Source organism: Lichenostomus cassidix, chromosome W (genome assembly GCF_008360975.1).
Source record: "Lichenostomus cassidix isolate B80296 chromosome W, HeHo_3.0, whole genome shotgun sequence".
Lineage (NCBI taxonomy): Eukaryota > Metazoa > Chordata > Aves > Passeriformes > Meliphagidae > Lichenostomus > Lichenostomus cassidix.
The window spans coordinates 9,314,056-9,337,580 of record NC_139510.1 but is presented as its reverse complement, the minus strand read 5'-3'; the positions used below and the strand labels follow the sequence as shown (position 1 = coordinate 9,337,580).

General features: G+C 46.6%; 1 protein-coding gene and 2 long non-coding RNA genes across 3 annotated transcripts in view; 1 reads left to right on the top strand and 2 right to left on the bottom strand.

Annotated features, from left to right (window-relative positions):
* LOC146425459 (uncharacterized) overlaps positions 1-23,525 on the bottom strand; it is a 227,237-nt gene that overhangs the window by 15,606 nt on the left and 188,106 nt on the right. The window lies entirely within an intron of this gene.
* The window catches only part of LOC146425462 (uncharacterized), a 77,024-nt gene continuing 69,230 nt past the window's right edge, over positions 15,732-23,525 (top strand). Inside the window, exon 1 of the long non-coding RNA XR_014846590.1 lies at positions 15,732-15,894. This is a non-coding gene — a long non-coding RNA (uncharacterized LOC146425462). The remainder of the gene's footprint in view (positions 15,895-23,525) is intronic.
* On the bottom strand, positions 16,040-17,011 carry LOC146425463 (endogenous retrovirus group K member 9 Gag polyprotein-like). Its single transcript, XM_085041465.1, has one exon. It carries the CDS (start codon positions 17,009-17,011, stop codon positions 16,040-16,042), a length of 972 nt encoding a protein of 323 aa, XP_084897591.1.

Below are 23,525 nucleotides of genomic sequence, written 5' to 3'. Positions count from 1 at the left end.
CAGTGTTTGATTCACCCCAAGAATTGGCCCTTTTGGCTGCCAGGGCACACCTTTGACTCATATTCAACTTGCCATTAATACAAATCCCTTGATCTCTTTCCATGGGGCTGTACTCCTGCCTCTCATCCCTCAATTTCTATGTATAACCAGGATTACCCCATCCCAGGTGCAGAATACAGCACTTGCTCTTGTTAAATTTCATCCAGTTGGTGATTGCTGGGCTCTCTAGTCTATCCAGATTTCTCTGTAAGACCTCTCTACCCTCAAGGGAGTCCATAGCTCCTCCTAATTCAGTATCATTGGCAAACTTAATGTGCATTTAATTCCTGCATCCAGATAATTTATACAAACTATAATGAGCACTGGTCCTATAATTGAGCACTGATGAACCCTGCTGGTGACTGGCCACCAGCCTGATGTAACCCCATTTGCTATAACACTTTGAGCCTAATCTCAAAGCTGCCCAGCAGAAAAAGACATAGGGTTTCTGGTCAACAGCCAGCTGAACATGAGCCAGCAGTGCACCCAGGTGGACAAAAAGGCCAATGGCATCCCGGCTTGTATCAAGAGTAGTGTGGCCAGCAGGACTAGGGAAGTGATTCTTCCCCTGTACTCAGCACTGGTGAGGCCACGTGCGGTGTCGCAGCCTTGTGTTTCACGGATGGCCACCCCACGCCGCACGGGGGGGGGATGTCTGGGGCCAAGACACGCCGGGGCACGTGGCAGTGACAGGGCACTGCGGCAGGCAGTGGCACTCAGGGGATGCAAGTCGTCGTAGAAGCGTGGCGAACAAAGAAGTGCAGGATCGCAGTCTGGGGTTCCAAGGGAGTTTATTAGGATCCACGGGCACAGGGCGAAGGGAGGCGAAGAGGGACGGAAAGCGAGGGGTGGGTAAGGTGCAAGGAACCCGGAGACTGCGAACCCAGAAAAAAGGGCTGCAGAGGGTTAAAAGGAGAGAGAGGAGGGGAGTGGTTAGCTCCGAAGAGCCAACCAGGGAAAGCCAGAAGGGAGGAGATAAGGAGGGGAAAAGGGGTTACAACCAATAGGTTTACAGCAGAGGAGGGTACAGACTCAGGAAACCAATAATATACTGAGCTAGGGAGAGGTTTCTAGAACATAAACCATATACAGAATGGGGGCAGGGGAGAGGGCAGGACCAATGATCTCGTGCTAATATGCATACCCTAAATCCTGCTAACACACTGCAACAGCCACACCTCAAGGACTGTGCTCAGTTTTGGGCCACTCACTTCAATAAGGATATTGAGGTGCTGGAGCAAGTCCAAAGAAGGGCAACAAGGCTGGTGAAGGGTCTAGAGGGCTTTGAGGAACAGATGAGGGAGCTGGGGATGTTTAGCCTGGAGAAGAAGAGGTTCAGGGGAGACCTTATGGCTCTCTACAACTCCCTGAATGGAGGTTGTAGCAAGGTGGTGGTTAGTCTCTTTTACCAGGCAACTAGAGACAGGACAAGAGGACATAGTCTTAAGCTGTGCCAGGGGAGTGTCAGGTTGGACATCAGGAGCAATTTCTTCACAGAAAGGATTGTTAAACATTGGGATGGTCTGCCCAGGAAGGTGGTAGAGTCACCATCCCTGGAGGTGTTCAAGAAATGACTGGATGTGGCACTTAGTGCTATGATCTAGTTGACAAGGTGATGATCAGTCAAAGGTTTGACTTGATCTCAGAGGTTTTTTCCAACCTAAATGATTTTGTGATTCTGTCAGCCAACTGCTCACTCAACGTATTATGGACTTTAGCTGTATGCTGGACATTTTGTCCAGAAGTGTTGAGGAAGACATTTAGTGCAGCTAAGTTGGTGTGCAGCTGCAGTACAAACTGCAGGTTGTGCTTTGGGTGGTGGGAAATGGCTGGATCTCCAGATAAGGAGCTGTGACCTGGCATTGACCCTTTGCCTACTTGCAGCACCAGCCAGCTGACTGACCACTTAGAGACACAACAGGAACCAAGGACTCAGCAAGAAGATCCCCCCCCAACTATCTGAGCACACAGACTGTAAGGGTATTCCAGAGATTCCTTTGTTTGAGGTCTGTCCCCAGAGGCACCAGCTCAAGCTCTGTTGCAGCTCTGTTGCTGCATCAGAATTAAAATAAAGGAACCAGACATTTGAGACTCTGCTACCAGAAACCTGGGGTCAAGCTGGTAAGGAAAACTTGTCTGACTGTGTGAGTGTGGGGTGTGTAGGGAGTCAAACAGGGCACCTGTCAGCTCACTGAAGCGACCCGCTGCAAAGGGGCTTCAGTCATAGCAGGTAAAGTCTCAGGTGGTGTGAGTGTGACTCCCAGAGTGGCTCCTGAATGGTCAGACAGGAAAGTTTCCTTAACAGAAAGATACTGTGAGAGACAGTATTGAAAGCTTTGCTAAATTCCAGAAAATCCACATCTACTGGCTTCCCTTGGTCAACTAGATGGGTGACCTTGTTGTAAAAAGAAATTAAATTACTTAAGCAAGACTTTCCTCTCCTGAACCCATGCTCGCTATGACCAATGACTGTGTTGTCTTTTATGTGTTTTTCAGTAACTCCCAGAATAACCTTCTCCATAATTTTACCAGGCACTGAAGTGAGACTGAGAGGCCTGTAATTACCAAGGTCTTCCTTCTTACCCTTCTTGAAAACTGGGGCAACACTTGCCAGCTTCCAGTTGTCACTGAAATGAGTGGAAAAACAAAAACCTTCCAACAACATTTTTAATGTTAGAGTCAAGGCATAACTTTATTTTCTGGCCAGGATATTATTCTTGCCAGGATGTGCCACAGAAATCATCTCATCCACACATAGCCCAAGTGTGAAGAGAGAATCTTTCCAGGACAAATGGATTTTACAAGATTTTCCCCCAAATTTTATACAGAAAATCCATAGAACTTCACTGGTTTAATGTTCATTGGTCTAAAGTTGCGTAGCCTTTAGTATTTGGTTTCTTATTGGATCCGGATTTCTTTGCCTCTGATGCTAATTAGATCTTCACTCCTTGTTTTTCTTATCAGTCTTTTCCAGACTAGATGTCTTCAACTCTGCCAGAGGCAGTGTCAGGGGTAAATGCAGATGGTCGCTGATGTTCTGTTGATGTTCGTTATCTTTTGGGCTACTCCCAGTCTGTTGATATGTTAAGCTTATCTCAGTAGAGTGGTGCCACATCCCTAAAAAAAAAATTTAAAAATTCTTTTTTTCCAAGGCCAAGGCAAACCAAGCCTGACTAGAGAAATAAAATAAAATAACAATTTTAAAAGTTATATTGTTTCCAACACAGTCACCTGGGACCTCTCCAAACTCTCAAGACTGCTGAAAAATCATTGAGAGGTCTGGCAATGACATCAGCCAGTGATTTTGGTACCATGGGATGAATCCCATCAGGCCCCATAGACTTATGTGCATCCAGCTGGAACAGCAAGTCTCAAACAAGTTCAGGATTGGCTGTGAAGTTATCATACTCCCAGTCATGGTCTTCCAGACATCCCAGGGCCCATCACTGGTGTTAAAGACAGGCAAAGAAGGCATTAAAAATCTCTGCTTTGTCTATATCCCTATTTGTGGGATGACCAACCTCATCAAGTAATGTACCAGTGTTATCTTTGATCCTCACTTTGAAGTGATTACAGAATCACAGAATTAACTAGGTTGGAAAAGACCTTTGAGATCATAAAGCCAAGCCTATGACCTAACACCACCTTGTCAACTAGATCATGGCACTAAATGCCACATCCAGTCTTTTTTTAATCACCTCCAGTGACAGTGGCTCTACCACCTCCCAGAGCAGTCCATTCCAATGTTTAACAATCCTTTCTATGAAGAAATTCCTCCTGATGTCCAACCTGATACTCCCCTGGCACAGCTTAAGACTATGTCCTCTTGTCCTGTCTCTAGTTGCCTGGTAAAAGAGACTAACCACCACCTTGCTACAACCTCCATTCAGGGAGTTGTAGAGAGCCATAAGGTCTCCCCTGAACCTCTTCTTCTCCAGGCTAAACATCCCCAGCTCCCTCATCTGTTCCTCAAAGCCCTCTAGACCCTTCACCAGCCTTGTTGCCCTTCTTTGGACATGTTCGAGCATCTCAACATCCTTCCTAAATTGGGGGACCCATAACTGGACACAGTACTCAATATGTGGCCTCACCAGTGCTGAGTACAGGGGAAGAATCACTTCCCTAGTCCTGCTGGCCACACTATTCCTGATACCGGTCAGGATGCCATTGGCCTTCTTGTCCACCTGGGCACACTGCTGGCTCATGTTCAGTCTGCCGTCTATCAGTACCCCCCATGTCCCTTTCTGCCAGGCTGCTGTCCATGCACTCTGTCCCCAGCCTGTAGCCTGTAGCACTGCAGGGGGTTGTTGTGGCCAAAGTGGAGGACCTGGCACTTGGTCGTGTTTAACCTCATATTGTTGGATTTGGCCCATCTATCCAGCCTGTCCAGGTCCCTTTGCAGAGCCCTCCTACCCTCCAGCAGATCGACACTTGCACCAAACTTGGTGTCTTCTGCAAATGTGCTGATGGTGGATTCAATCCCCTCATCGAGATCATCAGTAAAGATATTAAACAGGACTGGGCCCAACACTGATCCCTGGGGGACACTGCTGGTGACTGGCTGCCAACTGGATGCAACACCATTCACCACCACTGTCTGTTATACCAAAAGGATTAATTCAATTTTTACTGTGCCTGTGAAACTTTTAGCAGAGAAACAAGGCATGCAAAAACTGCTTTCCAGCAAGGACAGTTGGAAGATAAGAAGAAGACATCTGGCTCAAGAATGCAGTCATAGGAAAAACAAAGGACTGAATCTGGAAACTTGTGATGGGATTTATGGTAATGGATAAATTGTAATAAGCATGTAGCGACTGTATATAAGAAACATACATGTAGAGTCACATGTCTGCATAGGGTTAGGAGTGTCCCTTGTGCACATCAGGCCTTAATAAATGATGCCCTCTATAACACCACATTAGTGTTAAGGAGTCTTATTCCAATATTTCAGAGATTTGGTGACATCTGGGCCCAGCCATCCAGCCAGTTCTTAACCCAGCAAAGAGTGCACCTGTCCAAGCCATGGGCTGACAGCTTTTCCAGGAGGATGCTGTGGGAAACAGTGTCAAAAGCTTTGCTGGAGTCCAGGTAGACAAGATCCGCAGCCTTCCCCACATTCACCAGGCAGGTCACCTGGTCATAAAAGGAGATCAGGTTGGTCAGACAGGACCTGCCCCTCCTAAATCCATGCTGGCTGGGTCTGATCCCTTGGCCATCCTATAGGTGCCATGTGAGCACATTCAAGATGATCTGTTCCATAACCTTGCAGGGAACTGAGGTCAGGCTGACAAGCCTGTAGTTTCCTGGATCCTCCTTTTGGTCCTTCTTATGGATGGGCATCACATTGGCCAGCTTCCAGTCATCTGGGACCTCCCCAGTGAGCCAAGACTAATGAGAAATGATGGAGGGCAACTTGGTGAGCTCTTCTGCCAGCTCCCTCATCACCCTAGGATGAATCCCGTCTGGATGAATCCCGTCTGGTCCCATAGACTTGTAAGCATCTAAGTAGCTCAGCAGGTCTCTAACTGCTTCCTCCTAGATTTCAGGGGGAGCTATTCTGCTCCCTGTCCCCATCTACCAGCTCGGGAGGCCAGTTGTCCTGAGGATGACCTGTCTTATTTTTGAAAACTGAGGCAAAGGTGGTGTTAAGTACCTCTGCCTTTTCCTCATCTTTAGTTACTCTATTCCCCCCACGTTCAATAAAGAATGGAGGTTGTCCTTGCCCCTCCTTTTGCCATTAATGTATTTATAAAAATATTTTTTATTATCCTTCACAGAAGTGGCCACATTAAGTTCTAATTGGGCTTTTGCCTCTCTAATTTTCTTCCTACATGGCCTAGTACCATCCTTAAACACTTCCTGAGTTGCTTGCCCCTCTTTCCAAAGGTGATACACCCTCTTTTTGTCCCTTAGTTTCTTCAAAAGCTTCCTGCCTATCCAGGCCGGTTGTCTTCCCCATTGGCTCATCTTTTGGCATATAGGGACAGTCTGCTCCTGCACCTTCAAGATTTCTTTCTTGATGTCCATTCTTCCTGGACCCCTTTGTTTTTAAGGGCTATTTCCCAAGGTACTCTCTGATTCAGTCTCTTGAATAGGCCAAAGTCTGCCCTCTGGAAGTCCAGACTGGAAGTTTTGTAGATACCCCTTCTTGTTTCACTGAATACTGAGAACTCTATTATTTTGTGGTCACTGTACCCCAGACAGCCTCTCACCACCACATCTCCCACCAGCCCTTCTCTGTAAACAGCAGGTCTAGCGTAGCCTAGACCTGGTAGGCTCGCTCAGCAGCTGCAACAAGAAGCTGTCCTCCATACACTCTTAAGAACCTCTGTGGCTTCTCGCTTTCGAGTTCAGGCGGCACGCCCCGAAGCCACACAGAAAGGGCGAGCCGCCACGCCGCCGCATCTGCCGGGTGTGCCCTGGTAGAGAGGCTCACTGACCGGTCTGCGGAGTCCCTGGGGGACAGAGGCGAGCAGGAACCGAGGTGGGGCAGAAGAATGTACGACACGCAGTCTGCAGGCTTCTAGGGATTTATTTGAGGGTCTTCGGGTGAGGGTCCAGGGATGGCGAGAAAGGACGGAGAGACGGGGACGGGCGGAAGGCTGGAAGTCCAGAGGCTGCGAGCCCCGAACAGCCAGTGACAAAGGGTTATATGGGGAAGGAAAAGGGGAGTGGTTTGGTGCGCAGACCAACCGGGACAGTCAGAGGGAAGAGGGACAGGGACACAATTCAAATGAACCAATAATACACAACTCAAGAGGGAACAAAGGAGAAGTCTCTAGAAATAATTTCTTCAACTGCAGGAGCTCATGGTTGGTTTCCACAGGTCTCCATGACCTAAACAGTCCAGGCTGTCACAGCCCCCTGCAGCTGGTCTCTTGAGCACTAGAACTTGCAGGCATGCACTGCAACAAACCTCCTAGACTGCCTCTTCTCTTTTGTGTTGAAATCCCAGCAGATATCAGGCAGGTTAAAGTCTCCTACAAGAACAAGGGTTGGCAATCTTGGAACAACCTCCAGCTGCTTATAGAATAATTCATCCACCTCTTCATCCTGGTTTGGTGGTCTATAACAGACTCCCACCAGGATGTCAGCCTTATTAGCCTTCCCCCTGATTCTTACCCATAGGCATTTAAATTTATCATCATTAGTTTCAATTTCCATGGCGTCGAGAGCCTCCCTAATTTACAGAGCTACCCCTCCACCTCTCCTACCTAACCTGTCTCTTCTGAAGAGCTAGTAGCCATCCTGTCGGGGTTTGACCCTGACTAAACGCTAGGCACTCCAACTCTCTCTTGCTGCAGACGTGCAGGAGAGGGGAAAGAAAAAAAACTGTAAAAACACACACCAATCTCATGAGTTAAATGAGATAGGACACTGGTAGGAGGACGCACGGAAGAAAAGGGCAGACAGGCTCCAAACTTAAAGTTGCAAAGTGATTTAATTACTAACAGAGTTGGAGGATAAATGAGAGGTAAAAATAATCTTTTCATACACCATTTTGTTCATCCACCTCCCTCTCTCTTAAGACAGCATTTTCAACTCACCCCCCTCCCTCCTTCCAACAAACAGCTCGGGTAGGGGGGCAGGGTATGGGGTATTTTTTAGTCTATAGAGCAGGTCTATAAATCTATTCATCACCACAATTCTTCTACTACAAATACTCTTTATTTCTACTTATCTCTCTCTCTCTCTCCAGACAGTTTCTCTGCTCTCACCCCCTCCCTCTTAAGAAGCAGTCTCTCCGCTCACTCCCCTTCTATCTTTCTAAACCAAAAACACGAGCAGGGGGCAGGGTAAGGGGTTTTCTCTTTGGTTAGTCCATCAGGGAGAGGGGTCTTCTCCTTAGCCACAGGGTCCCTCCCACGAGAGACAGTCTTCTGGGAACTTCTTTGGCGTGGGTCTAATTTCACGAGCAACATCCCACCTGAATTCTGCTGCAACATGAGCTTTTGTCTATAAGGTGCTGTGCAGACTCTCCCGAGCCGAGGCTAGGCTGCTTCCATCCTAGGAGCAAGGCCTTTCTCTCCTTTGCAAGGCCTTTGCAGCTTTAACTCTCAATAGGAGACTCCCACTGGATCACAGAGTCTTCCAGGCATCTACCTGCTCCTCTGGCGTGGGCTGTGCGTGGATCTCTGCACCCCTGTGGACTCCATGGGCTGCAGGGGGACCACCTCCTGCTCCCCCCATGGCCTTCACTACGGCTAGCAGAAGGTTTTCAGGTCTGGCGCCTGGAGCACCTCCTCCCCGACCATCTCCACTGACTTTGGTGTCTCCATGCTGTTCTCCCTTCACATATTTTTACCTCCACCTCCTCCTCCTCCTCTAGCTAAAAAGAAGTGCGTGACTACTTTGTTGTGATTTTTTCTTAAATATGTTTTCACAGAGGCTTAACTAGCACCTCTAATTGGCCCAAACTTGGCGGCAGCATGTCCATCACCTTCAGAGCCATCAGAGATTGGCTCTGCTGGACTTGATGAAAAACTTCCAGAACCTTCACTCAGGACACACAGGAGCCATCTTTGTGCCACTCCCCACCCCTCAGACACTTCTTCAGGCCCACAACAGCTTCTGAGGGGTTTAAATTTCTCATAGATGTTAAAGATACCTTGCTGATGTTTTGGGCCAATCAAAACTACCACACATCCATTGCAACACTCCAGTCATGCAAGTCATCCCACCACCTTTCTGTGATGGCAACTACATCATAGCTTTCCTGCTGTACGATGACTTCCAGCTCCTCTTGTTTGTTACCCATGCTGCGTGCATTAGCGTACATGCACTTCAGCAGGGCTGCTGATTTCACCCCTGACTCTGGCTTACCACACCCTTAGGCTTATCTCTGGAGAGCCTGGTTTCATCCCCCTCCCCCTTCAAACCTATTTTAACGCCCTCTCAATGCGTTCTGCCAACTCATGGGCTAGAATCCTTTTGCCCTTGTTAGATAGGTAGAGCCCATCTGACTCTAGCAGGCCTGGTGCCATAAAAGTTGCCCCATGATCAAAAAAATCAGAATTCTGCTGATGGCACCAGCCCTTAAGCCCCACATTGATAACATGGATTATCCTGTTCCTTTCATCATTCATCCCTGCTACTGAAGGAACTGAGCAGAACACCACCTGTGCTCCTGCCCCATCAACCATTGACCCAGAGCCTTGAAGTTCTTTTTAATTGCGCTGGTGCCCTTCTTGTCAACCTCATCACTGCCAGCCTGGACAACCAGCAGTGGGTAATAATCAAGAGGGCTGAATTAGTTCAGGGAGTCTCCTGGTGATATCCTGTACTGTGGGGAATTAGCTAATAGAAAAAGAACATACAGACTTAAATAAGCTGTTTCTTAACACTTAACAAGCCGCTTCTTAACAATAGCCATATTCAGCCAACTATTAATTAGATACCTTCGTCCAATCAGCGATCTAGGTCATCATAACCTTTCCTGCAACACAGAAGTCGTGGGAGCCGTTGAGAATGCGTTAATTGGTAACAAATATGCAGAAATCAGGCATTATAGATAAACATAGATACATGTTAAGGCAAGTAGTCAAACTTAGGGCGTGGAAGTATATAACCAATAGTATTGTATGATTATGGAATATGCATGATCTAGTTAACTACACTATAAAACTGTATACTGTAAATCAATAAACCGAAGCTTGTAGTAAATCCATATTGGATTGTCAAGCCTCCGTGTCTCGGCACTGTACCTGGGCCCCAGGGAGGCAGCAACTTTCCTGTGGCATAGGTCTGGTCAACATACAGGGCCCTCTGTTCCCCTCAGAAGGGAGTCACCTACTACAACTCCAAAGAAAACAGAAGCATTGCTTGTTAGGAGATAAGACACAAGTACAGAAAACATTATTACTCATGCTCATCAAATCTACTTTTTTGACTGGCTAATCAATATATGCAATCATTAAGAGCCTGTGATGCCTGATGGTTTTTTCCTCTCTCTTTATACTCTTTTTATACCCTTTTTATACATTTTATACCCTTTCCCATTCCCTGTACTTTTCACTCCCTGTATCTTAGCCCCACATGTTTATAACCCTTGTACTCTAGCCTAGTTCGGAATTCTTTGGGGAAGACGAAACATCCCTAATATCTCAGAACATGAAGCACCAACCTTGAACGGAGCCTCCTCTCTAGAACATGTATTTGTAAACTAAGTTGTAGCCTCATTTCAGGGGGGATAATTAGAATAGGGGGACAATTACTTCATTTGTTAGGGTTTTTATTGGGGGATTTTAGATAAAGATTCTAATTTGTGAAGTCCATAAAACTGTATACGCATTGTGCACGATGTGTGCTGGATCGGCGTGGTTCCACCTTTGACGATGGTGCACCTGGGATCCTCTTAAACCAAGGTAATACCCTTTTTCCCTCTACTGCTGTGCCTGCGTCTTATTTTACCAGCTTTTTAGGCATCAGTTCTGGCGAGCCAGGCAGGAGCAAAGGAAACCCCGAGTTCCAATTCTAGACCAAAAAAACACCCTGCTGCACACCCCCCACTTGCCGGCACTATACGGGAGGGAAATGGCGGTCTGGGATTGCGAAAACCAGGGAGCTTCCAAAAAACCTACCGCAGAAACACAGCAGGAGAAGTAAGATCAAAAGAGTTTTCATGGTTTTATTGCTTGCTGAGGAACGGAGGCTTGACAATCCAATATGAATTTACCACAAGCTTCAGTTTATTGATTTACAGCATACAGTTTTATAGTGTAGTTAACTAACTCATGCATATTCTGTAACCATACAATACTATTGGTTATATACTTCCACGCCCTAAGTTTGGCTACTTGCCTTAACGTGTATCTATGTTTACCTATAGTGCCTGATTTCTGCATATTTGTTACCAATTAATGCATTCTAGACGGCCCCCACGACTTCTATGTTGCAGAAAGTCGTGGTGACCTTAGATCGCTGATTGGACGAAGGTATCTAATTAATAGTTGGCTGAATATGGCTATTGTTAAGAAGCGGCTTGTTAAGAAGCAATCTATCTACATCGGCGTGTCCCTTCTCTAGAAGCCAGCTTTCCACAATTCCCCTGTTTTCTTTACGCGTTTGTGCGAGCCAAAGCTGATTCACTGTCTGTGATAATGATTTTTTCAAACATTGCAAAGCACAAGGTAAAATAACAGCTATGCCAACAAGGACAAGTAAAATCACTAATCCTACTTGCAAGATATAGCGAAGCCATCCTGTTATACCCCAGTCACCCCATGGAATTCCGAATAGGCCATCGCCCTTTTGCACTGTTATCTTTGCTGTATGCCCCTTAAGCCATTGAAGTTGTTTATGTATTGATTCACCATGATTGCTAAGGTTGAAACAACACATACCATCAAATTCATCACAGCCGTGCCCCTGAGCAAGCAGCAGAAAATCTATGGCAGCGCGGTTTTGCAGTATGGAATGCCTTAACCTATCCATGTCTGCGGATAGCTTTTCTATTATTTCTGTAGTAACTTTTGACTGCTTGCTAACCCAGCAGGCCAATCTCCCTATGGTTTTTAATGCATGTGCAGTGCCCACGTGTGGTAAAAGGGAAGCAAAAACCCGAGACGGTTTATTCCATAGGCCTACTTCATCATTGCAGTTTGCATCCAAAGTAAGACTGCATCTCTTTCTGGACCGCATTAAATTGGCTGCAGTGGTTTTATTCATGGCAAGTAAAGTGAGTTTGCCCAAATAACATGGTCCCCCATAAGCACCTTTCGGAACTCCCTGCCATGCACGGTCTCCACAAATGAGAAATACACCTGATGGAAGGGCAAGGGCACTTTTATTGGCCCAAATTTGTATATAACCACTGCCCCGGCCATAACTTCCATGTGGACCACATTGGGCAGAGATGTTAGCATATTCTGCCGTATGGGGAGTCAACCAGGTGCTGCTAGGAATCACTATGGGGCTACCAAAAGTTATGCAGCCTGTTTCATTGCCACTTGCATTAAGAGCTCGGCTCCCCAAGAGATCCAACTCCTGAGGATCCCATGGCAATGAGGTATTAAGACCCGACAACAAGAGAGCAGTACAATGGCTAACATTGGCAGCTCGTGAGCAGTTGTTAGTTGAAAACCGTGCAAAGCTAGTATTATCAAAGCCTGGGATACCAAGTAAGCATGTGCGAAAAGGGTTAGTGGCTGATGCAAGCGCAAAGCAAAAAGCACTAATACGTGTTTGATTTGCCCAGGTGACCCACAAATTTTTCCTGGGCTCAATTGAATGGAGAGGATTATTGGCGTTTGCATCAGTAGCATCTGCCAGAACAACCCCTAACATGCACAGTATGCACAGGAGCAAAACACCTTTTAGTGCGTTCCCATTCATGTTCTCTGATAACCCAATACTTTGGGATCCTTTCTAAAGCCTGATCGGTGCACACTGCTCTCAAAATTTGAGACCCAGAGTTTGATGTTGCCCAATTTACTGCATCTTGGGCCTCCCAACGTAACCAGGCTATAACTTTTTGCTCTTCAGATTCAAATAATTGCAAACCTTGCCAATCAGGCAGCCCTGTAAATGCGGCTAAAGCTTGTTGCAGCCTGTTATGTGCAAAGTCAATTTGAGTTATGCGTGTATTAATGCAAGCCAAACAACAAGTATTATACACTTCTTGATGGACCCACCACCGTTTCTTACAAATACCACACTTAATAAGTAACCATGCCTGACACCACAGCTTAGCACAATTTCTACAAGGGTATCTATTCAGGTAAGGGTGTACAGAGCCTAATCTATTTATAATATCTCTTAATTCTAATAAAGTCTGCCAACGCTCGACTGGAACCCCAGCTTGCCGCAAGATAGGATCAAGGGCACAGTGTAGAAGCCGGATCAGTCGTGGTGTTTCATCGATCGGCGGTATCGGGGGCACCTGTAGCCGTGCCAGGTTGATCAAGTGCAGGCTTCACCCAGCGGCTAGGAACCCAAAGGGGGCTTGTGGAGGAAGATACACAAAAATAACCTCTGCCAGAATATATGACCTCTACTGGACCCTCCCAGATGCCTGTTTTGGGGTCCTTATATAGGACCTTCATGCGTGGTACCGGTGGCTGTGCCACTCCCTTGTGATGAATTAAGATAGGTGGTAAATCCTGATCTCCAAATATACACAGATGATTTAGTACAAACAGGGTTTTAGAAAGCCTTTCTCTACTATCTGAGACCTCCTTATGTTTTGCCAGGTAACCCTTTATTGTTGCATTTGCTCGTTCTACCATTGCCTGCCCCGTTGGGGAGTGAGGAATTCCTGTAGTATGTTTTATATCCCAAAGTTGCATGTATTTTTTCACCAAGGCACTACAATAGGCTGGTCCATTGTCTGTTTTGATAGCTTTGGGTTTGCCCAATACGGCAAAGCAACTAGTAAGGTGCCTTATAACATCCCGGGCTCTTTCGCCGGGCTGTAGTGTTGCCCATATCATGTGGCTGTATGTGTCAATGCAAACATGGACATATTTTAATCTACCGAATTCAGGGAAATGTGTTACATCCATCTGCCATAACTCATTAGCTTGTAACCTCTTGGGGTTCACTCCCATACCCAAACCAACACCCTGGTTATGAAAACTACAAATAGGGCAGGCCCGCACTATGGCCCTGGCTTCTGCCAGTGGAATTCCAAAACCCTTATGGAGACCCCTTGCATTTTGATGAAAGTTCATATGTGCGTGGCGGGCCCTCTCAAAGGAAGATACTGGAGCTTCCGCCACCACTACCAATCGGTCCGCTCTGGCATTGCCTTCTCCAAGGCCCTCTGACCACTGATGACTTCTTATATGCAACACGGCATATGGGTCAGTCCTTTGGCCAATGGTGCGTTTAAGCACCATCAATAGTTCCGCTAGTCGGCATTTTTGCACATCCTTAACCATTGCTTCCTCAATTCTGTTAGCAATGTCTGCGACATAGAGAGAATCTGTGACGATGTTAACAGGTTGGTCTATCCAGTTGGTAAAGACCCAGACCACTGCTGATAGTTCCAAGGTTTGTAAAGAGTCCTCCGATGTTGCAGGAATAATTTTGTGTCACCATTGCTTCTCCTCCATCCACGTCGCAGCAGCTTTACGGGAGCGTTTGCCAGCATCTGTATAAACAGTCACTGCTCCTGAAAGCGGAGAGGATGGCCGCAATGGCTTTATTAGCCATCGGTGATTAGACATCCATGCCAGCGTAGAAGGCTGGAGAGGTCGGATACTGATGAGGGTTCCCTCTTCCAGCAACGCTGCCTGAAGATCCATAGAATTTTGTAAGTACCAGTTCAGGTCATCCAGCTTCAGTGGTACTTGTATTTCCCCTGGCGATGTTCCTTGGATCTCCCTTATCCTTTGGCGGCCACGTTTGATAAGATTTGCCATTGTAATTATGTTTTCCTGAATCGTTTTTCGTGGTTGAAGGGGTGGTGCTAACCATTCCAGCACCAAAACATTGTAATCCTCATTTGTGGTAGGGGTATTTTCCCCCGTTTTCTTTTTATGCTGAGTAATGGCACCCAAAAGGTATTGAGGGCCAGTTAGCACAGTGATATTTAGTGGCACATCAAGTAGATGACGCGATGTATGATTTTGTACAACACGTTCTGAGATAGTCTGGATCGCCGCCTGCTGTGCTGTAGAGAGGGTGACTTTTGTAGCTGGCTCAGTGCCTTTCAGTAGAGGCCGCAGGACATTTAACAGTTCATTAGGAATACCAATGACAGGACGAAGCCATTGTAAGTCACCCATCAGTTTCTGAGCATCATGTAGGGTTTGGATGTTTGTGTGAATTTGCAGTTTTTGAAGACGAACCTGATGGTCTGTTATAGTCCATCCCAAATATCGCCATGGTGATGTGTTCTGTACCTTTTCAGGGGCGATTGTAAGGCCCTGAGCACACAAGTGATTAGTCAGGGTATGTAACTGATCTGCGGTAAAAGGCGCGCTCTGTGCCAGTAATATATCATCCATGTAGTGATAGACGATTACTTCTGGCCAGGCCGTCCGAAGAGGCCTGAGAGCAGCATCCACATAGAGTTGACAAAGTGTCGGTGAGTTCCGCATTCCCTGTGGTAATACAGTCCATTCAAAACGTTGTGCAGGTGCCTCACGGTTAATTGAGGGCAGCGTAAAAGCAAAACGCTGCATGTCATCTGGATGTAGTTCAATGGTGAAAAAACAGTCCTTTAAGTCCACAACAAGTAGAAACCATTCATCTGGTAGCATGCTGGGATTGGGGAGCCCTGGTTGTAAGGCTCCCATTTGGGCCAAAACATCACGGCCTACTAAAGCATTTACTCCTGGGGGAAGTGGTAACAACTGTACCACACAGTCCACAACTTTGTCATCGATGGTAATTTTTAAATGTGGTGACCGACGAGCCATGGTGATACCTCCTACACCAGAAACAGTAGCTCCAGATGCATATGCTGGCCAGTGAGCAGGCCATTTGTTTTCATCCAGTACCGTGACATCAGCTCCAGTATCCAAAAGTGCTGATAATTGTATCCGTTGGCCAGAATATTCCAAAGATATCTGTTTTTGTGGACGTTGCCTCAAATCCACTGTTAGCATAACTGCAGGGCCTGTGGAGCCAAAACCTCCTGCTCCTCGATGAGGCCGGCCAGATGGACTTTGAAGTAACTGTGGTATAGGGACGACTTGAGCAATTTTAGATCCAGCAGGAATATGAATAGGTGGATGAAGTGTCCGAGCCATAATGTCAATTGTACCCTGAAAATCAGCATCGATTAATCCAGTTAAAATGTCCAGTCCTTTCATGGTTGCAGATGAACGCCTGATCAAAAGTGCACCAACAGGTTGTCCTCTGATTACAATTAGTCCTGTAATTCCAGTAGGTATCCGCTTGGGGGAGGTATCCACCAAGGTAACGTCTACTGCGGTTGCCAGGTCCATCGCAAGGCTCCCGACGGTGGCTGGTTAACAGGTAACTGGCTGTAAGAAGGCTGGAGTGGTTGGTTGCAAGGCGGCTGAAATTGGGCGGGCGCAATTTTTTTGTGTCACAGTCCCTTTCGCGCTCCGATTCCCGTTTCCCTGGGATCTCGACAAGCTGCAGAGCTGTGTGACGCAGACTGGCACTGAGAACACCACACTGCTCCAGCAGGGCAGTTTTGCCGTAAGTGCCCTGGCTGTCCACAGCGAAAACAATGGAGCTTTGTTTTTTGAGATGCTGGAGGTGGCCTTGGCTGCCATAGGGGTGTGAGTGCGGCTAGGACTTGATTTTGAGAGGATTCTGCCTGCGCTTTTAATCCCTCCCCCAGCTCCTTGATAGCATTGATTAACCTAGCTTGACTGCCTATAAGGAACTGTGAAGCTTTCTCTAAAAGGTCCTCTATGGACCAATTCTCTGGCATGGTCATGATAAGATTTCTGACTGTTCCATTTCCATTTTGCAATACACACTGCTTTAACGTAGCCCCTTGCATGCATTCTGCCATTCCTGCTGTTTTCACCGCTGCAGCAACCTTATCTACAAAAGATCCCAGTGGCTCATCCCGCCCCTGCTTGATGGACATATATGACGGGACGCCTACGGGGGCTTTTATTTTATCCAGAGCATTCCGAGCTAAATCCATAGACTCTCTAATCTTGTTTGGTCCCAAGAGTGCCTGATCCTCACTTCTTAGATAAGGACCTAACCCCATCAATTCATTTAGAGTAACTCCATGCAGCGGGTCACCTGGTGCGCGCTGCACAGCCACCAACTCCTGGCAGCATGCCTGCCAATGAGCATTAAATAGCAGAGACTGATGTTGAGTAAGTATTAATCGTGCAATGCCCTTGATATCGTTGGGGAGCAGAAGTCCTGATCCCCAGATATAATCTAGCATTTCTCTAGTAGGCTCTCCCTGAATTCCGAATTCACTCACGGTAGCTCGCAACTGAAATAAGATTTTCCAGTTTAGGGTTAAAATAGAAGCAGTGAGCCCTCCCCGCTCTTGGCTGTAAATTACTGGCAACGCTCCCAACATCTCAGTCGCAGCTTCCACGTCACCCTCCTGACCCACTTGTGAGGTAAATAGCCTCCAATAAATTTCATGCTGACACGCAGCCCCCAAACCGGCACCACCGGGACTGGCCAGACCCCCGGTAGGCGGAAGTTCGGGGCTCCCCAAACTGGGTGACTGAGAAACCGAGTTCTGAGATATCGGAGCGGAGCGCTGCTCATGGTCAGGAGCCGGAGGGGCGGATGGATGCGGCGCCGGAGGGGCGGATGGATGCGGCGCCGCTCCTCCCCCGCCGCGTATCGGGGCAGACGCCTCCGTTAACGGATGGGAGGGGGGGATATGCACTGTGTTTGTTAAAGGTGGCAGTGACCACGATCGCTCATTACCTTGCCCTGAGGTAGACGGGGGAGGTGGACTCAGCCGCTCAGAAGCAGCCCTAGCCGCCCTCTGTTCTGCCTGATACTGATAGCCTTACTATCTTCCACACTTTGCCTAGTTTTTTCCCAACCTTATCATCTTCAAGAATAGCATCCCACAACTTATCTCCTACTTTCTGCCATTCATCACGATCAAAAATGCTGTTAGGGTCAATAAAACAACCTTTAGCCAACCCCCATGCTGTCAACGCCATTAAATCACTCTTTATATCCTTACCCTTAATCCCCCGCTTTTCTAAAAAGCAATAAAACACATCAAAAGTGGCTTGTCTCTCCATTCTGATGTACGGAACTGCGCACTCACATTCACCCTCTGAGGTTTTCGGCCACTTTTCCTGTCTGGTGCGAGATTTTCACCTCACAAGTCCGGCAGTGTCCAGATCCCGTCTGATAACGGTCGTCCTGTGCGTGCGCCCCACTGCTTTGACCCTTCCGGGGTGATCGGAGCCAGGTGCCTTCTCAGCCGTGGTTACATCGTCTCCCAGATGGATCCAGCCAAAAGGGGTGCGAGACCCTTGGACGTCGGGGTCACCATTATGCTGAGGAACGGAGGCTTGACAATCCAATATGAATTTACCACAAGCTTCAGTTTATTGATTTACAGCATACAGTTTTATAGTGTAGTTAACTAACTCATGCATATTCTGTAATCATACAATACTATTGGTTATATACTTCCACGCCCTAAGTTTGGCTACTTGCCTTAACATGTGTCTATGTTTACCTATAGTGCCTGATTTCTGCATATTTGTTACCAATTAACGCATTCTAGACGGCCCCCACGACTTCTATGTTGCAGAAAGTCGTGGTGACCTTAGATCGCTGATTGGACGAAGGTATCTAATTAATAGTTGGCTGAATATGGCTATTGTTAAGAAGCGGCTTGTTAAGAAGCAATCTATCTACATCGGCGTGTCCCTTCTCTAGAAGCCAGCTTTCCACAATTGCTAGCTAGTATCTGGGGGAGATCTCCATCTAGGCAGGAGTGCAGCCAGGAGAGCCATAAAGGATGAGTTTTTACAACCTTCTCCGCTCCCGCAGGGAGCTGTGAGGAGAAGGGGACGCTCTTCGTTACTACTCACAGTGAGCCACGTATCAAGGCTGGTGGTTCGAATCTCAACACGGTTTCTAAGCTGCGCACGCATGCTCTTTTAAGCTTGCTTTCTTTACTCTGCTGAGCGTGAGAACCATGGGTTTGTTTCTCGCACCAGTCTTTAGGCTAAGTGCTTTCTTTCCAGCTGTTTCTTTTCTGTTTTTAAACGAAACATGGGTGGTGCGTCATCTACAAACACAAAAATCCCACAGGATTCCCCACTGAGTCTGATCTTAAAAACTGGCACGACCTGACAGGGAAAAACACCCCCCTGTACACGGAGGAATTAACTAGGCTGTCATTGTGGGTGTGGCCCGTATTAAAACTGAGAGGGGGAGAGAAATAGCCCAATCTAAGCAGTTTAAACAACCAACTGATTAAAAAATTACTGGTAGAGTTTCAGGTCCAGGGCAGGTTTGATGAGTTAAGGTATGCAGAATTGTTTTCTATGTTCCTGAATCAGGAGGAGGTGTACAACCAAAAGAAAAAAACCTGCCTGCCTTGCAGGAAAGAATATCTTACCCCTTGTCGCTCCAGGGGCCAGTCGGACCGGAGGAGGTGGGAGGAGCCTGGCTCCCTGGTCCGCTGCCGCTGCCAGCAACCCCCCTCCCTGCCCCGAGCCAATGTGGCGCTGGGGGTGGGGGATCGGTGGCCCCCGCCAGCTCCCCTCCCCCCTGCCACGGTGGGGCTGGGGGATGGGTAGCCACTGCCCTCTCTGCTGCCACCCTCCCCGGGCCGCCCTGAGGGCAGAGACAGGGGAGAAGCAGAGCCAGGCCGGTTGCCATCCACCGGCTGCTCTGAAGGCGGAGGCAGGGGAGGAGCGGAGGCAGGTCCAGGAGGGGAGAGAAGTGCATCTGCTGCCGTACCTGACCCCTCCCAGGGGGAGAAAGGGGGGGGCGGGGGGCAGCAGCCAGTTTGCCACATGTTCAGTGACGGAGCTGAGAGAAAAGTAGCCGGAAATAAGAGCCAGCTAGATAAATTCAGTGCAAAACGCTTCAATGAGGATGAAGCGAAAACGGGGGCTGTAGCCACAGCAGCCAGCGGGCTTACCGAGAACAAGTGAGGAAAAGTAACCCGGGAAGCTATAGGGGCTGCTAGTCCAGTACCTGAACACACGAGATCTAAAAGAGATGAACCAAGAAAGAGGCTGTTCTAGAAGCACCTTTGAGTCAGGCTGAAGAGAAACTGAGTCAAGGCATTGTAAATGTAACCAGTGCCACAGGGATAAGTGAAACAAGGCCTTTCTTTCAACCTTTAAAATTTGAAGTGGGAAAATCCATCCTGCCAGTAAAGAAAGATGATGGTAAAAGTTACAAATTACTGCAAGATTTAAAGGCAGTTAACAAAAACACAGAGGACATAGAAGACATAGATTAAGTTGTGCCAAAACCCTACATTTTTCAGACCACACCAACAAATGAACTAGGGAGGTTCACAGTTTTAGATCTCAAGACTGCCTTTTCCTGGAATTTTATAAGTAGTCAAGAACTCTTTACTTCTGAGTGGGAAAATCCTGAGACAGAAGGAAAGACTCAGCTCACCTGGACAGAGCTATTCCAAGGGTTCAAGAATAGCCCAACTATATTTGGACATCAGCTGTCAAAGGAACAAGAGGACTGGAGAAAAGAAGAAAAACCTTTATATAAAGCCCTTAAGGCAGCTGAGAAAGGAACCATCAACTGGACAGAGAAAGCAAAGGCTGCATTTAAACAACTAAAACATTCCTTAATGTCTGCTGCAGCTCTGGGGCTGCCAGACACAACTACATATGAGCAGCAGAATGTTGCTCTAAGAGTACTGGCACAATACCCTAAAGACCAGCAAAGAGCTGTGGCCTGTTTCTCAAAACACCTAGACGATGTTAGCCAAGGGTGGCCTGGGTGTCTGAAAGCCGTGGCAGCAACTGTCATCCTAATACAGGAGGCTCATGAATTCACCCTTGGGCAGCACATTGTCGTGTATGTACCCCACGCCGTGATTTCTGTGCTGGAGCAAAAGGGGGGACATGATGTCACCCTAAAAACAATATCTGTTGTAAACCCTGCAATGTTTTTGTCATCCACATTACTTAATGACCTGCCTGAGCATGACTGTTTGCAGACAACAGAGGAGACCTATTCCAGGAGACCAGACCTGAAGAATGTGCCTCTGAAGAAGCCAGATTGGAAACTGATCGCACTGACCAGAGCTCTAGAACTGAGCGAGGGAAAGAAGGTAAACATATGGACTGATTCTAAATATGCCTTCAGTGTTGTTCATGCCCACAGAGCTATCTGGGAAGAACGTGGCCTGCTGACTGCTCAAGGTAATGGCATTAAACATGCAAAACAAATCCTTGCACTTCTGCAGAGCACCTGGAAGCCTACAGAAGGAGCTGTCATGCATTGCAGAAGTCATCAAAAGGGGAAAACAACTCCTGAAGTGAGAAATCGCTTTGCTGATAAAATGGCAAGAAGGATAGCAGAAAAAGGCATTTTTGCAGTAGTGCCACAGAAAGAAGTAGATCTGACAGGGTTTGCTCCAAAATATGATCAGAGCGACCAAAAGTTAATTAAATTTCTTAAGGCTGAAATTAAGGAGGGTGAGTGGGCTGTTACACCGATAGGCCAAGTTGTAGTCCCACCCCCGATCCTTCGAGAAATAGCACAGAAAGAACATGAGAGTACACACTGGAGAACAGAAAACCTTTTAAAACATTTTAAGAAAGTAGCGATAGAAAGAGAGATGACTGATATTGTACAATCTATAACAAGCAAGTGTAAAACCTGTTGCAGAAACAGCCCTGACACAAGCAAGAGAGCAGTGTTAGGAGTGACTAAGGCAGGGCATCTCCCAGGAGATTACTGGCAAATAGATTTTACTGAAATATAATGTAAGGAAAGATATGAATATGTACAGGTATTCACTGATGTCCTCAATGAATGGCCTGGAGCTTATCCCTGTCACACCGGTGCAGTGGGGGAGATGGTGAAAGCCTTGCTCGACCATGTAATTCCGGGGTTTGGGGTTCCTTTGGGAATGTCATCAGATAGGGAACCACATTTTGTTGCAACAGTGATCAGGGAGGTTAGCAGGATTCTGGGACTTACTTGGGACCTGCACACACCATACAGGCCCCAAGCAAGTAGCCAAGTTGAATGTATGAATGGAACCCTCAAGGCCCAGATTGGTAAGATCTGTCAAGAAACATCTATGACATGGGTTCAGGCTTTGCCTATAGCCTTACTGAGGGTCCACATACAACCAAGGTGGAGGGACAATACAAGTCCCTATGAAAGCCTATATGGAAAACCATATCAGGTTCCACACATTCTGGGGAAAATTCACAGGAGGGGAAAAGTTGATTTACAGAAATACTTAACAGCCTTAAGCTCCATTTTGCAGAAGCTCCAGAGATTTGTCATGCTGTCCAAAGCTATAGGATTGGACACCCCTGCTAACCTGTTTCAGCCTGGAAACTGGCTCTACATCAAATGGTGGACCAGCGACCCCTTCCAAGCTAAGTGGAAAGGACCATTCCAAGTTTTGCTGACCACCCTCACTTCTGAGAAAGGTTGCTGGAAAAAGACCATGAATCCACTACTCCAGAATGAAGAAAGCTTCTGCCCCTGAGACCATCAAAACAGAGACTGATGCAAATCAAGATGATGTAGTTTGAATTGTTCTTTACATGTCTGTTGTTTGCCCAATTGGTAACCATGACTCAAGGCTCAGCCAAAAGTTACACAACACTGTGATCCAAAATATATTCAGAGCTCTTAATATGAGCAATTGCTAGACCTGCACCGTTACCACCTCTAGATGGATGTGATAACTGGCCATTGAAAATTAGAAAGGTTTGGAAGAAGTTTAGAAGGGGATTCAAATTCTGTATGAAGTGAGTTCCAAAAATTACACCTTGAAATTCGACCATATTTTCCACACCCTCACTTCATGGTTACCAGACTGGGCCTGAGTAAAAAAAAATTTATAATAATTGTAATTGTAGTTATTATTTTTAGTATAGCTAGTTATGTAAACTAGTGCTATCAGTAGTGTAATGTAATTTAGACACTAGACAAAGTTAAGTCTTGTTAGTCTCTAAAAAAAGGGAGAAATGCTGCCTGATGGTTTTTGTCCTTTCTCTTTATACTCTTTTTATACCCTTTTTATACATTTTATACCCTTTCCCATTCCCTGTACTTTTCACTCCCTGTATCTTAGCCCCACATGTTTATAACCCTTGTAACTCTAGCCTAGTTCAGAATTCTTTGGGGAAGACGAAACATCCCTAATATCTCAGAACATGAAGCACCAACCTTGAACGGAGCCTCCTCTCCAGAACATGTATTTGTAAAGTAAGCTGTAGCCTCATTTGAGAGGGGATAATTAGAATAGGGGGACAATTACTTCATTTGTTAGGTTTCTTATTGGGGGATTTTAGATAAAGATTCTAATTTGTGAAGTCCATAAAACTGTATACGCATTGTACACGGTGTGTGCTGGATCGGCGTGGTTCCACCTTTGACGATGGTGCACCTGGGATCCTATTAAACCCAGGTAATACCCTTTTTCCCTATACTGCGGTGTCTGCATCTTATTTTTACCAGCATTTTAGGCATCACCTGGTTATCTGATTTGTCAGAAAAAGCAAAGGTTCTCCCCATTCCTAGTTCAGATTTATTTCACTGATGCATCACAATGCAAGTAGCATGAAACTAAGTAAAGTATCCACAACCTACAATAGAGTCTCTCAAGAGGGGTACAAAAAGAATATATTATATACTGCTAAAAAAAAATAAATCCCATATTAAACAGCTGCTTTGTTCTTAGTATGAAAAAAAGTGAAAAGTGATGTTAGGTAACTGTCTCGGTTTAGAGACAAGTTTTGGAAGAAAACACCCTGGAATGAGTGATTCCTCTAAGAAAAGGGGTTTTAGCAATCCCTTCCTGCCGATATGAAATAAATATTGGTCGGTGAAAGTGAAAAAAAAAAAAAAAAAAGAGTTTATTTGACAAAGTGCTGGTA